General features: G+C 45.0%; 1 protein-coding gene across 1 annotated transcript in view; it reads left to right on the forward strand.

The window, feature by feature from the left end:
* Positions 1-3,110: 3,110 nt before the first annotated feature.
* Positions 3,111-14,696, forward strand: part of LOC133043047 (uncharacterized) — a 121,186-nt gene continuing 109,600 nt past the window's right edge. Inside the window, 2 exon segments of the mRNA XM_061123936.1 lie at positions 3,111-3,183; positions 8,397-8,717. Of these exon segments, the coding sequence (XP_060979919.1) occupies positions 3,111-3,183; positions 8,397-8,717 (394 nt within the window).

The raw sequence follows: 14,696 nt of genomic DNA on the forward strand, positions 1-14,696 counted from the left end.
GTTCATTTATAAAGTAAAATTAGCAAGTAAACAACTTAATTCATGAGGTTCACAGCTGGTAAGGTCAAGGTTCTTGAGCAGTAGAACCTCTCTCTGGGGCACAGAGAGAAGGGGTGATGTGTGGAAGACACAACTCTGACCCCAATCACCATCACAGCATGTGGTTCTGGGAGAGTTTTGGCAGTTCCAGTCAAGGCTCCAGGTAACAGAATTGAGTTCCCGTTCTAGAGTCCTGGGATTCCTGGGATGGGATGGAGAGAGGAGTCCTAATATTGCTTCTCCGCCACTATGATGTACTACAATTAACTAGTGGTTATTTCTCTTACTAAGGCCAACTCATTTAATTCTAACCAAAACTGTCATCTATACACAAACATAACCCTTCGTTTATAGACAAAGCCACTATACAGAGAGTGTAAGGACCCTGTTCAAGGGCACACACATGGTATGTGGCTGAGCTCTCAGTCAGGCCAGGACAGACTGGCTCCTGAGCCTGTCCTCCTGATCCCTGAAGTTCATTGTTGACATAGCTGCATTAGTGTCCTCCCTAAAGCTTTCATCCTTCAAATCTTGGATGAGATTGGACACTGAGATTTCCTTATGTGTCAGAGAAGACGAACCTTCATTAGAGGATGAGTTGGTCCATGCTGACCCTGCATCCCCAGCTCTGGGGTAGAGGATGCTGCCTGGGCACAGCCTGCCAGCCCTGGGTTAGCCCCTCCTTCCAGCCCACTCCATCCTTATAACAGGGTATGGAGTCCCTAACAGTATGTTACCCACAGGATCTCAATCCTGAGGTGAGACCATGTGTACCTGGTTCACTAAATGCATCCCTGTGTCATCCTGTAGGAGGAATGACTGGACTCCAGGAAGCATGTCCTGTATTCTAGGTGTTTGTCTGGTGGTTTCTGGTGATGGTGTGGAGTGGAGTCCATAACTGGGTAAAGAATGGTGACTCTCCGCCCAAGAGGGAGTAGAGTATTGACTCTAGTGACTGAGCAGATCCTGTTCCTACTCCAGTGCCTGAGTTTATACTCTGGTTCTGACATTTATAATCAGTTATTATCACTACTGTGTTAAGCATCCAGAAGGAGATGGGGTTCATGTACAGATGGGGGCTTGGAAGTCAGAGGAACACAGGACAAGTAAGTGTTATAAAATAACAGGTTAATATTAACATATTTAGAGGGAGAAAAGCATGTGTTCAATTGACTTTTCTCCCTTTTCATTTGCCTGAGTATCAAGTAGGAAGGACGGGCATGGCAGGACAGAGAAGCTGTGTCTGCTGACTGGGATGAGGCGTCCTTCCAGTGAGGGATGCGACAGGGCTGTAGCCTGGTCCACAGCTGCCCTCTGTGTTGGCTTCACCGAGACCTTCAGGTGTGGGTGGGGGAGGGTGTGAAGCCATCTCTGAGCTCTGGTGGGGACTCTGAGGCCTGTGTGTCAGCAGATGGATCCTTACCCCATTTGTGATGAAATGATGAGAGTCAGGGTGAGTGGGCTTCAGGGTGGGTTTTTGTGGACCACAACGGTGCATCATGGGAATCTTTAGCCCGCGGGAGGATGAGGAATGAGGGCAGTATGTTAGTGACGTTGAATTTTGATGGGGGAGCTCTGTCTTGCACCATTAGGGCCCTTCTCAGTCTCTATACTCATCCCTCGTCTACTTTCTGGAGAGCATCTGGGAGCTTCTCTGATCAGTGGAACACAACAAGGCAGCAATGGCCACAGTGGACATCAGTTGCTTCTGCTTGGCCCTGTGCCGTCAATCCACCTGGCTTCCATTCTTGCCACTAACTTTCCTCTTAAACTTAGAATGAATGAACCCTCTTCTCATTTCTGCTTCATTTGCCTCTTCTTTGCCCCTTGCCTGCAGCCATTGTGCAGTGGAATACTTTCTATTTATCCCTCTGTCTGGGGGCAGTTCCCTTAAATATTATCTTGCATCTTCTTTAGTTATGGCTTATAATACAAGTGGGTTCTGAATCCTATCAAATAAAACTTTCTATATGCAAAGGGGGAAAATGTGAAGTTTAGAAAATGTCAATCTTTCTAAGCTACATATTTTCTTCTAGAGTTTCCCACTCCTATTTTGGAGGGCTAGGGTTGAATAATGACTACTATTTTCTCTTTGTTTCCTATAACAGCAGGCTCTTTCTCTCCTGAAGCATCATTTGTTGACTAGCTGAAAGGGGTATTTCACAAAAAAATTAAATGCAATAAATGGAAAGGAATTTAGCATGTCTGAAAATCCCTTATAGGGCTTCTCAGGTGGTTTAGCAATAAAGAACCCGCCTGTCAATGCAGGAGATACAGGAGACGTGGGTTTGATCCCTGGGTCGAGAGGAACCCCTCGAGAAGGAAATGGCAACTCATCTTAGTATTCTTGCTTGGTAAAGCTGATGGACAGAGGAGCCTGGCGGGTTACAGCCCAGGGGTCACAAAGATTAGGACACAACTGAGCATAAATACACCTTCTCCAGGACCCAGTGTCCAGATCATTCTGAGAAGAGAAGAAAGACCTGCAGTCTCAACCCCTCAACTTAATGGTTTCCACCTCACCCTCTCCATGGTCACCTGTGAATTCCTGAAACTCTTGTCCTCATTTTCTGCTGGCCCAATAAGTATTCTTGTATTTCAAGCCTTCTTGTAGGACTCTGCTTCCGGCCTGAGGTCAGTACTGGGGAGATCAATATTTGATTCCACTAAAGTTATTCTCCACAGGCCAATTGATTCCACAACTTGACCCTGCGAGATCTCACAGCTCTTGGGGATTGGCCAGGGTGATCAGAGGAAAAAAAGGTACTCATAGTTTTCTACACCAGCCCTGGTCATGCGGCCTGGCTTTCAGGACCACGGGAGCAGGAGGTCAAAGGACCGTGATGCTCATATAAGGAGATGTTGAAGATGCAGAAGCTCATTGGTGTTTGAGCTTCAGAAAGTGGCAGATGCAGCCTCCGATAGTGCCTGAAATGGTGAAAGGTGTCGCTATTGGCTCTCAGAAGGGAGGATGTAGGGGATGGCCTACATAGACCCCGGTTGGCACCCTGACGCCTCCTCACATGCTGATCCTGCAGCTGGCACTGTGACCTTGAGGACGTGAAGTCAGGATGGCTCGGAGCCAACACCTCTCCCTCCAGGGACTCTGTGTCCTCCTCCTCGGCACCGTGGTGGGTGGTCAAGGTAAGAGCTGCCCCTCTGTCCTGGGTCTACACCAGGTAGTGGACATCTTGATAAAGGGAAAGGGGTATGGAGTTTTGTTTTAGTGTTTTTGTCCAAAAATGAAGCACTCCGACTGTGAATACTGGTCCCTTTCCTGTGGGGAGTCATTGGTCATAGTGGCAGATTTTACAGAGCAGTGGGGTTTGATCTGGACTGAGGTGGGTCAACCTGACTCCCCTCGCTGTCTCCCTTGTTCTCAGGGAGCTTCTAGGAGTCCCGTGACTCCCAGTGTGTGCAAATTCCAGTGACTGACCTCAGCTTGGACTCTGGGCTGTTCCCACACGCTCCATATGCCTGGTGTGTGAGCACCGCCTTTAGATCCCCGTGTTTCCTGTGTCTGTGCTCCTGTAGGCTCTGTGCTTGTGTGTGTGTGTGTGTGTGTGTGCAGGTGCGGAGTGTGTGAGGGTGTGTGTGTGAGGAGTGTGTGAGGGTGTATGTGTGTGTGAGGAGTTTATGTATTTGTGTGTGTGAGGGTGTGAAGAGTGTGTGTGTGTGTGTGGAGTATGTGATGACTGAGTGGTGTATGAGGGTGTGTGAGGAGTATGTGAGGGTGAGTGAGGGTGTGTGAGGAGTGTTTGAGTAGCGTGTGAGGGTGTGTGTATTTGTGTGAGAATATGTGTGTGTGTGTGTGTAGTATGTGAGGAGTGCCTGAGTGGTGTATGAGGGTGTGTGAGGAGTATGTGAGGGTGAGTGAGGGTGTGTGAGGAGTGTTTGAGTAGCGTGTGAGGGTGTGTGTATTTGTGTGAGAATATGTGTGTGTGTGTGTGGAGTATGTGAGGAGTGCCTGAGTGGTGTATGAGGGTGTGTGAGGAGTATGTGAGGGTGAGTGAGGGTGTGTGAGGAGTGTTTGAGTAGCGTGTGAGGGTGTGTGTATTTGTGTGAGAATATGTATGTGTGTGTGTGGGAGTGTGTGAGGCTCTGTGTGTGTGTGTGTGTATGTGTGTGTAAGGGGGATGGATCCTGTCTCTGTGAGATGAACGGGGCCGCTGAGCAGGGACTGAGTCCGTTGGTCTGTGAAGCACACAGGGTCTCACAGCGCTGGGTGTCATGGCCGCTCCTTGTAACTGGATCAGAGACAATCGTGCACCTGCATGCCTCTCTCTGGCTCCTCTCGCCCATCGCCCCGGCTCCCCTCTGCTTGTTGCCATGTCTGCCCAGCACTGGGCTCTGTGAGAGGCTCCACCTGCTGGCCTCGCCTGTTCCCACCAGGTGTCCATTATGGAGCAGAGAAGCCCGCATCCAGGAGAGAGGACCTCTTGTCTGTAGAGATCAGTTGATGCATAGCCTCAGGTGTATAAGTTCCTAAGTCCCTGCCCTGGTCCCTGTGACTCATTTCCTGTCATGCTGGGGGCCTGGGACGGTCCTTTCCCCTCCCAGGAGCTGCTGTGACTCTGTGGGGAGCTCTTTCTCTCATGCCCTCTCCTGCCCCTCCCTGGGAGCTGCTTCCCCCTGAGTGAGAGTGGAGTATGTTATCAATCCTTCTGTCGTGGTCTGCAAGATTTCTTTGGAGAAATCCGCTGCTCTGCTTAGGGGAGTCTTCTTGGGTGACAGAATTTTTTTCTTCTCCTTAGACTTTTAGAATTCTCTGTCTTTGTATTTGGACAGTTTACTCTGTAAGTCTTGGAGAAGGTTGTTTTGGATTGAAATTTTCGGGTTACTTATTAGCTTCTTGAACTTAGATGTCCAGATTTCCCCCCAGGTTTGGGAAATTCTCAGCCTGTCTTTCTTTCTTTGCTAGGTCCCCTTGCTGCATGCGGGTTTTCTCTAGTTGCGTTAAGCAGGGGCTACTCCTCGCTGAGGTGCACAGACTTCTCACTGTGGTGGCTTCTCTTGGTGCAGAGCACAGGCTCTAGGTGCACAGGTTTTAGTAGCTGTGGCACACTGGCTTAGTTGCTCTGTGGCATGTGGAATCTTCCTGGACCAGGGATTGAACTCATGTCCCCTGCATTGGCAGGCATATTCTTATCCACTTCACCACCAGGGAAGTCCTCAGCCATTATTTCTTTTCTCCTTCACTTCTCCTGTGACTCCATTCAATACATTGTTTCTCTTTATGGTGTACACAGTTCCCACTGCTTTCTATGTTCCTTTCATTCTCTTTTTGTTCCTCTAATCAGATACTTTCAACTGACCTTGCTTCTAACATTCTTTTATTTTTTTCTTTTCCTTGGTCAAGTTTGTTGTTGAATCTCTATACTGAATTCTTCAGGTTACTCATTGTTTTGTGTTCATGCTAAATTGCCTCTGTCATGTGTGACTCTTTGTGACCCCATCGACTGTATCCTACCAGGGTCCTCTGTCCATGGGATTCACCAGGCAAGAATACTGGAGTAGGTTGCTATGTACGCCTCCAGGGGATCTTCCAGACCCAGGGATCGAACCTGAGTCTCTTACATCTCCTGCACTGGCAGACGGGTTCTTTACCACTAGCACCACCTGGGAAGCCCATTTATTTATCATTCAGCTTCAAAATATCTGGTTAGTTCTTTTTTTTAAAATTTTATATGTCTTTATTGCTCTTATTTTATTTGTATTATTTTCCTGGTATCAGTAAATATTTGAATTCTCTTGTAACTCTCTGAGCATCTTTTGAAGTATTATTTTGAATTCTTTGTCAGGCAATTCTTGGATCTCCATTAATTTGAACTGGTTACAGGAGGTTTGCTGTATTCCTTTCGTGGGATTTTGTTTCCCGGATTGTTCTTGATGTTTTATTCTCTTGTAGATGTCTGCACATTTAAAAAAGCTGTGACCTCTGCCAGACACTAAGTCCTGATTTCAGTGGAGAAAGCCTTTCACCTCTGGGTAGGGGCACACTGGAATGTACTGCAGGGTGCCAAGTGCAGAGGCATAAGGTGGCACTGGATCTGGGAGAACATGAGGCTGTTTGGCTCAGGCTGCTGACGTCCACAGCATTGACATTGTGTGGTGTTTGGCAAGTGTTGCAGGGGGTCTGCTGTCACTGGAATGGTAGTTGGTGTCCTCAGCAGTGCCTCCAGTTCCAAAGTCTAGGGATCATGACCAGCAGTGGTGGTGGCCAGAGCCAATGGTGTGCACACACTTGGCTTTGGGTGCCTGTTGCAGGTGCCTCTGTGGGGGAGATGATGGTTGCAGATGCTCATGTTGTGGGAAGGCCTAGGAAGGCAGCAAAGGCCAAGACCAACAATGGCTCATTGCTCAAACTCATGTCCATTGAGCTGGTGATGCTATCTAACCATCTCATCCTGTGCTGCCCTTCTCCTTTTCCTTCAGTCTTTCCCAGCATGAGGGTCTTTCCCAATGAGTCAGCTCTTTGCATCAGGTGGCCCATGTATTGGAGCTTCAGCTCCAGCATCAGTCCTTTCAATAAATATTCAGGGTTGATTTCCTTTAGGATTGACTGGTTTTATCTCCTTGCTGTCCAAAGAACTGTCAAGAGTCTTCTCAAGCACCACAGATCGAAAGCATCAATTCTTCAGGGCTCAGCCTTCTTTATGGTCCAACTCTCACATCCATACATGACTACTGGAAAGCCGTCATCTGTGCTTGTTATTAATTCTTTCAGGTGAAGAATCTGCTGCATCTGTCTGCAGAGCAGGTCACTGTGAACTGTGACTGCTCCTGCCATGTGGTTGCTATTGGTCCTTTGCTCTTCTTTCTTTTGCTTAGCCATTTCTATAAGACTGGCTCAGATTTGCACGTCTGCGTGAAGTGAACCTCAAGCAGGATTTTCATATAGTGCCCCCAAAGGCTAGGGACACTGATTACTCAGCCTGCTCTTACCCTCCTGGCGAGAGGAACTCTCCTGGCACCCTTGACACTGAGTGATTCTGGTTTGGAGGATGTAATGATGCCTCCGAAATGACAGTATCTTGGCGTGGTCAAACTTCTTAGGGTACTGCAGATCTTTCTGGAGCTGTTTTTGTTACTGATCGCTGTCTAAGTTTGGTCTTTTTTAAGAGGATGGAGGCTGCTGTCTCCTACATCAGCATTTTGGTAATGACACATTTGAGGTCTTTATTCTTTGAGAGAATGGTTTTGAGTGTAGAGTTTTAGATTGGCATTTTTTTTTTTTCTTTCAGTAAATCTAAGGCTTAAGTCTACTCTACCCTGACATCTCTTTTTGTTCTTGGGGTTTTAGATGTTAGTTTAGATGTTTCTCAATTTTATACACCTTGTCTTTATCTTAGCATTTTTCTGTCAATTTTCTGCTGTTATTTCCCATTTTAGTAAAAGTAAGCTAGGTATGGTGTAGTAAAAAAGCAAAATGTATCCTTATATAACATGTTCTGTTCACTTTGGCAGGACTTCTGCTATCATAATTCTTCAAGCACTAAGGTTGTTGAATTCTCCACCATGTATTATGCTCTCACTGCAATACAAGGCTGCAGGATTTGCTGTGGTAGAAAAACATATTGGCTCTTAAGTGTTTCTATGTGGAAGTGACATCATTTGTTCTGCCACTTTGTTGAATGAGCCAGATCACATAGTTATCCTTAACTTCAAATAGGCAAGGAAGTATTACTATTTCCACAAGCTCATAAAAGGAGAATTTTAAATGTTGCTGAACACTAGTAATGTCTCCATCTATAATGTTCCTGCAAATGAACTCCTTTTTAATGCAGAAACCAGAGTTGTCTTAAAACTTAATCGCTAAAGTGACACCTGATCACTTTTGTCAAATTCCATTTGTTAGATGGATGTTACTAGGCACATTTGAGTGTGGATTACACAAGGACATAAACACAGGTGGCAGGAATAACCAGGACACTGTAGAGCCTGTTACCCCAGCCCTCTGTTCCTAAGCTGGATAGATGCTCCCTGTGGACAGGGAAGGAGAGGGATCCCGGGCCACAAGCTGTAACTGAGATGGGGAAGCTGGGCCCTAGTAGCCTTGGGCACATCTACAGGGAGGTCAGCATCCAGAGTCTCTGAAGGCCTGTCCTCTGTGGTGTCCCTGGAGCTGGCTCTACAGGCTTGTGAGAAACATCTGGTGCCTCCCTTCCTGCTCCAGGTTCAGTGATGGCACATTGGGGGCTTCAAGTTGGCCTTGTGGGAATGTTTATACCACAGAGTTCAACAAATACTATATCCTATGCGCTCTTTTACTCCTCAGAGAGTTTGTATTTTAAATATTATATCACTGCAAGTCTCCTAATGTCTCTCCTGTGTCCTGCATCTGTTCTCTCTTGCAGATCTGGAGCTGAGGTTGAAGGATGGAGCCCACCGCTGTGAGGGGAGAGTGGAAGTGAAGCACCACGGAGAATGGGGCACAGTGCGTGATCAGAACTGGGGGGTGAAGGATGCATCTGTAGTGTGCAGACAGCTGGAGTGTGGAACTGCGATTGGTTTTCCTGGAAGGGCTTATTTTGGGCCAGGACTTGGCCCCATTTGGCTTTTGTATACCTCTTGTCAAGGCACAGAGTCAACTGTCAGTGACTGTAGGCATTCTAATATTGAAGACTATCGTAATAATAGCTATTCCCATGACCAGGATGCTGGAGTAGTCTGCTCAGGTAAGTCCTGTCTGGTCTGTGTGGGGATCTCTAGCAGGAAAAGCATCTGTTTTATCACCAGAATGACTCGAGATTATGGATTATAGCCTTTAGAACATGCTTGGGTGAAGGCTCTGTGTGATGTGTCACAGAAGGTAGAGAAGTCAGGTCAAAAGTTTCGTACGGATACAGCTGTTGTGTTTGACCTCTGTGACATAGTCTTATCATGGTAATTGTTCTGTATTCTTTGACATAATGGTCAGTAGGGAGTGGCTACATGGTGGTGGGGGTGGTCACAGAAGAGTTGTAGGCAACAAGGTTTATCGTACTCATGGGTCCTAAAACTCAGAGTCACCACACTCCATCAGGTTGGTATGTGGGGGATGTGCCAATAGAATAGGCTCAACCAAGCAATGGTGACCCAAAAGGGCATGTTAAGACACATGGACAAGTGACTATACAGGGGGTCAGGGTGCAGTTACACAAGGAAAAGGTGTGAGGGGATTTCACTGGTGCATTTAAATGTCCCTAGGTCACAGTCAAAGGAAGCCAGAAGTGGAACTTGTGGCAGAAAACAGGGAGCTCACATCACATTTGCAGGGATGTTGAGGGACCAGGAAAATGAAGTCTTGAAGTTTACAACACAGTAGCTGAAGTGCGTCACATATAAGAGGCAGTGAAGTTAAGAGGACCTGAAGTGACTCCTATGAAGTGCTCAGTGCTGTCTATGTGTTTGACCTGTGCCAAGGTGGATGCAGTAAATACAACAGTGAACCTAGGGTGTGAGTGGGTGGTCACAGTATTTGACAGAGATGCTTCTAGTTGTAATCATAATTGTGGATCGGATGTCCAGGATATTAATCCCATCAGAGAAGCTGGACTGGAGGAAGATATTGTCAGTTATCACAGTGAATTTCCTCAAATAAGGAGCTGGTCTTAGGCAAGAATCACCCCATCTGATGTGATCGTGGGACAAGGGAGCCCTGAGGACACCTGCAGTAGGTCCTTAGCAGCCACAGCCAGTCAGCTCTTGGGTGTTTATGTTGAGGAAGATCATTGGAAAAGTGATTTTTTCTAATCTCACCTTCAGCAGATCTTTGATGATTCTAGTTGAAGCCCTTAAGAAAACAATTCTTTTCTTCTGGGGTCCAGCCTCGGCAGGATCCAAGGGATACCTTCAGGATGAACGGTGTAGGGGAGAGAGAGAGAGAGAGAGAGAGAGAGAGAGAGAGAGAGAGGGAGAGGGAGAGAGAGAGAGAGAGAGAGGGAGAGGGAGAGGGAGAGAGAGAGAGAGAGAGAGAGGGAGAGAGAGAGAGGGAGAGGGAGAGAGAGAGAGAGAGAGAGGGAGAGGGAGAGGGAGAGGGAGAGAGAGAGAGAGAGAGAGAGAGGGAGAGAGAGAGAGAGAGAGAGAGGGAGAGGGAGAGGGAGAGAGAGAGAGAGAGAGAGAGAGAGAGAGAGGGAGAGAGAGAGAGAGAGAGAGAGAGGGAGAGGGAGAGAGAGGGAGAGGGAGAGGGAGAGAGAGAGAGGGAGAGAGAGAGAGGGAGAGAGAGAGAGAGGGAGAGGGAGAGGGAGAGAGAGAGAGAGAGAGAGAGAGAGAGAGGGAGAGGGAGAGAGAGAGAGAGGGAGAGAGAGAGAGAGAGAGGGAGAGACAGAGAGGGAGAGAGAGAGAGAGGGAGAGGGAGAGAGAGAGGGAGAGAGAGAGAGAGAGAGAGAGAGAGAGAGAGGGAGAGAGAGAGAGAGAGAGGGAGAGACAGAGAGGGAGAGAGAGAGAGAGGGAGAGGGAGAGAGAGAGGGAGAGAGAGAGAGAGAGAGAGAGAGAGAGAGAGGGAGAGAGAGAGAGGGAGAGGGAGAGGGAGAGAGAGAGGGAGAGAGAGAGAGAGGGAGGGAGAGAGAGAGAGAGAGAGAGAGAGAGAGGGAGAGGGAGAGAGAGGGAGAGGGAGAGAGAGGGGGAGAGAGGGAGAGAGAGAGAGAGGGAGAGGGAGAGAGAGAGAGAGAAGACATGTGAGACCAGCCTTGATAGGGCCAAGTCTGTGTTTTACTTTTTGACAACCCATTTTATACCCTTTCATAGAACGTTTTCAAGGTACTTACTCATGATTACACAGGATTAGTATTACATCATTTTGTTTTTTAGGAAAAGCAGGAAGTTTTTGCTTTCTAATTCTATAGTAATTCTTAGCACATGATCTTCTGGCCTTGGGGCTATTAACATTTTATGCAGGTCAGGTGATTGTAAACCTACTTTCCGTTTTTATGGTGACCTTAACTGAAAGGTAACAGCGTCATAGGGAAATAGTACAGAGTAGAATTATATTCTTGTTAATAGAAAAATTAATCTTTCTGCAAAAGTTGTCAGTTGCATTTATCTAAGAAGTTTACCCCATACTGACTCTGCGACTTTGGTAAGGCAGCTTCTGCCTAGCACTCCTGACTGACAACTAACAACATTGTTACCACACTAGGGCTAAGTCCTTATTTCTTTAGATCTTTAACTATATTAACAATGGTTTCTATAACACAACCTTAGCACATTAAAAGCAAAAACACAGCAAGCAAAACACAGCAAGCAAATCTCAACCCAATAACCACCTATAGAATAATTTTTCTTATGTTTTCTAATAGGACTCCTTTACCCCTTAAAAAGGCTCTATGTCTATTAGGGCTTTTATATAATCAGGTTCTTTATGCTATTTTTATGATTAGGATATTAGAGGCAATCATGCATATTAGTACCAAGGGCATAAATGCATTTGGCTAACAAACTACCAGCAAAGGAGTTTAAATTAAAACACTCCTTTCACCCTGGATAATCTCATAAAATACCACCACCTGGGAAACTTATTGATTAAAGTTCTAAATTGATTCTTATTTGGGAAGAGATGGGGGAAGGCCTTCCTGCCTGTGTCACAGAAATTAAGGAGTAGTCCACTGAGGCAGGCATCAGAAAGACAGATATCATCTTTAAGGTGAGCGCCAGGGGCAGCTTTTCGAAATCCCTGAAAACCTGATCTGCCTTGCTGGTCAGGCTTTCTCCTCGTGACCTTGTCATGGGTGGGATCTCGTGAGCTGGCCTTTTCGAAACCCCTGAAAACCTGATCCGCCTTTCCCGTCAGGTTTTCTCCCTTACGGCCTTGTTAGGGTTAGGGTCTCGTGTGTTGGCTCCCAGCACTTTTCCTTTTTAAAAGATACTTTATTGAGGTATGACTGACATACAAAACTGCTAGATAAGTATGTGTTTGTGAAACCATTACAGCACTTATGTCATAAATCTATTCATCTCTTCAAAATGTTTCCTTCCATTCTCTTTATTATTCTTATTAAAAGTAATTATTTTCAAGGAGCTTTTAAATTTTATTTAGAAACTTTTGTTTTAAGCAAACCTGTTTTCTGGCATCTCAAGTAAACTTCCTCATTGTCACAATGTCCTAATCATGGTTCTAACTGCAGATAAATTTGTGGAAACACTACAGGTGTCTCTACCATATTTTGATAAATCAGTATCTGAATGAAAATGGAGTGTGTGATGTTTGAACTTTCTGCGAAATTGGAACTCCCAATGTCATCACCCTAAGAAGATTGATGTCTTGATATTAATTCCAGTTAAGATACACTTAAAAGTAAAGAATTGGAGAGTGTTCTGATATTTAAACCCTGATTGTGGTTTGTACTCCCTACCATTGCTCTAACTTAGGCTCTCACATTTTTATGAATGGTTCCAGGTTCCTTCTATTTCTCTTTTTGTCGTTAGTTTCCTCCCCTTGGTCTGTCTTTTCTCTATTTTCAGACATGTTTTAATGATGCAAAGATAAGTTAAAGTGATGGTGATGTAGTAGAGATAAGACTAGAATAGCTTGTTTGTTCATTTTCTTAATCGAAATTGAACTCTTGGAGTTTCTTCTGGTTAATCTTAGGGGTCAGGTATGGGAGAGAAATTTCAGCCTCAGTAGTGGATTGCTGGAAGTGGAGTACTGTGTTTAGGAGAAATCTAGAGTGGAAATAATGACCAGAGAAGAATGTAGAGAAGCTTGTTTGAAATAACGAGGGGACTTCAATGAGGGGCTAAACAAATGGAGCAGGACTGTGGTGCAAGTGTGCTAAGTTGCTTCAGTCCTGTCCTACTCTTTGTGACACCATGGACCGTAGCCCACCAAGCTCCTCTGTCCATGGGATTCTCCAGGCAAGAATACTGGAGTGGGTTGCCATTTTCTTCTCCAGGGGATCTTCTTCACCCAGGGATCAAACCTGGGTCTCTTGCATTGCAGGCAGAGTCTTGATTATCTTCTGAGCCACCAGGGACTACAGTACTGAAGTGCAAACTGGTGAGGGGATGAAGATGCAAGGATTGCAGGAGGGGAGGGTTGGAAAGATGCAGGTCAACTCCTACATTCACCACAGCCTCTGTGTTACACTTCCTTCCTGCCCTCATCCCTTCCCTCCCTCTTCCTTTATTCTGTTGTGGGAGTCATTTCTGGGCTTTGTGGAAGTGCTAGGAGGTTGCAGTTTTCTTAGAGGAAAGTTTTTATAATACAGATTCTGTTTATTTAGCAAATATAAGTTTACTCATATTTTTCTCTCTTTTTTTGTATCAGATTTCGGTGAGTTGTGTTTCACAAGTAATGTGTTTTCAAGGACTAGGCCCACTTTACAAAAAATTTTCAAATTAGAATAAGGCTGGTTCATATCTCTTATCTTTAGATGTCTGGAAGATCTATAATGATATTCCTCCTTTTGCTACTGGTGTTGTAAATTTGTGTTCCCTCTTTTTTCTTAATTGGTTTTGCTAGAAGATTATCAGTGTTAATGTTCTTTTTAAGAGAATCACTAATGGACCGTATTGATTTTTCTACTTAATTGATTTCTGTACTCAGTTCTCACTCCTCTTTTTCAGTTATGATCTTCCCTGATAGCTCAGTTGGTAAAGAGTCTGCCTGCAATGCAGGAGACCCCTGTTTGATTCCTGGATTGGGAACATCCCCTGGAGAAGGGATAGGCTACCCACTCCAGTATTCCTGGGCTTCCCTTGTGGCTCAGCTGGTAAAGAATCTGCCTGCAATGTGGGGCACCTGGGTTCGATCTTTGGGTTGGGAAGATCCCCTGGAGAAGGGAAGGCTACCCACTCCAGTATTCTGGCCTGGAGAATTCCATGGATTGTATAGACCATGGGGTCACAAAGAGTCAGACACGACTGAGCGACTTTCGCTTTTCAGTTATGATTGTTGTTGCTTTTGTAGATTCTTGGGTCTTGGATCATTTTCTTCTATTTCTATTTTTATTCTAATGTGGGCATCAGTGAAGCATCAAGGTTCTAAATTTTCTTCTAAGCATCACTTTATTTTTAAGCCACCAGTTTTGATAGTATATAATTTCTTTTGTATTTTATTACCATAAAATATTTCTTTTTCTCTGAATGTATTCTTTGTCTTATAGTCTGACTTTGTATGATATTAATATAGATGCTATATACAGCTTTCTCTGATTTGTGTTTGCATAGTATATAATTTTTTACCTTTTTAATATGTTTCTGTATTTATATTTAAACATAGTATATTGTTTTGTCTTGTTTTATCTGGTCTTATCATCTTGTTTTTTATTTGGAGTACTTAAATTATTTACATTTAATGTAACTATTGATATAAGTGGGTTTAAGTGTACTTGCCTGCTATTTGTTATATCTTTGTTCCTATTTTAATCTTTGAGTATATTTTATTATTTTATCTTAAAACTCTATTGGCTTATTAATCATATCAGATTTTTAGGTGATAATAATGTTGAATTATTTTTTTAAATTTTAAAATAATTTTTATTTATTTTTGGCTGTGCTGGGTCTTCACTGATGCATGGGTTTTTCTCTAGCTGCGGAGATCAGAGGCTACTGTCTAGCTGCAGTGCACGAGGTTCCCATTGCGGTGGCCTCTCTTGTTTTGGAGCACAGGCTCTAGGGTGCACAAGCTTCAGTAGTCGTGGCCCCTGGGCTCTAGAGCACAGGCTCACTAGTTGTGG

The sequence above is a fragment of the Dama dama genome, chromosome 22 (genome assembly GCF_033118175.1).
Source record: "Dama dama isolate Ldn47 chromosome 22, ASM3311817v1, whole genome shotgun sequence".
Classification (NCBI taxonomy): domain Eukaryota; kingdom Metazoa; phylum Chordata; class Mammalia; order Artiodactyla; family Cervidae; genus Dama; species Dama dama.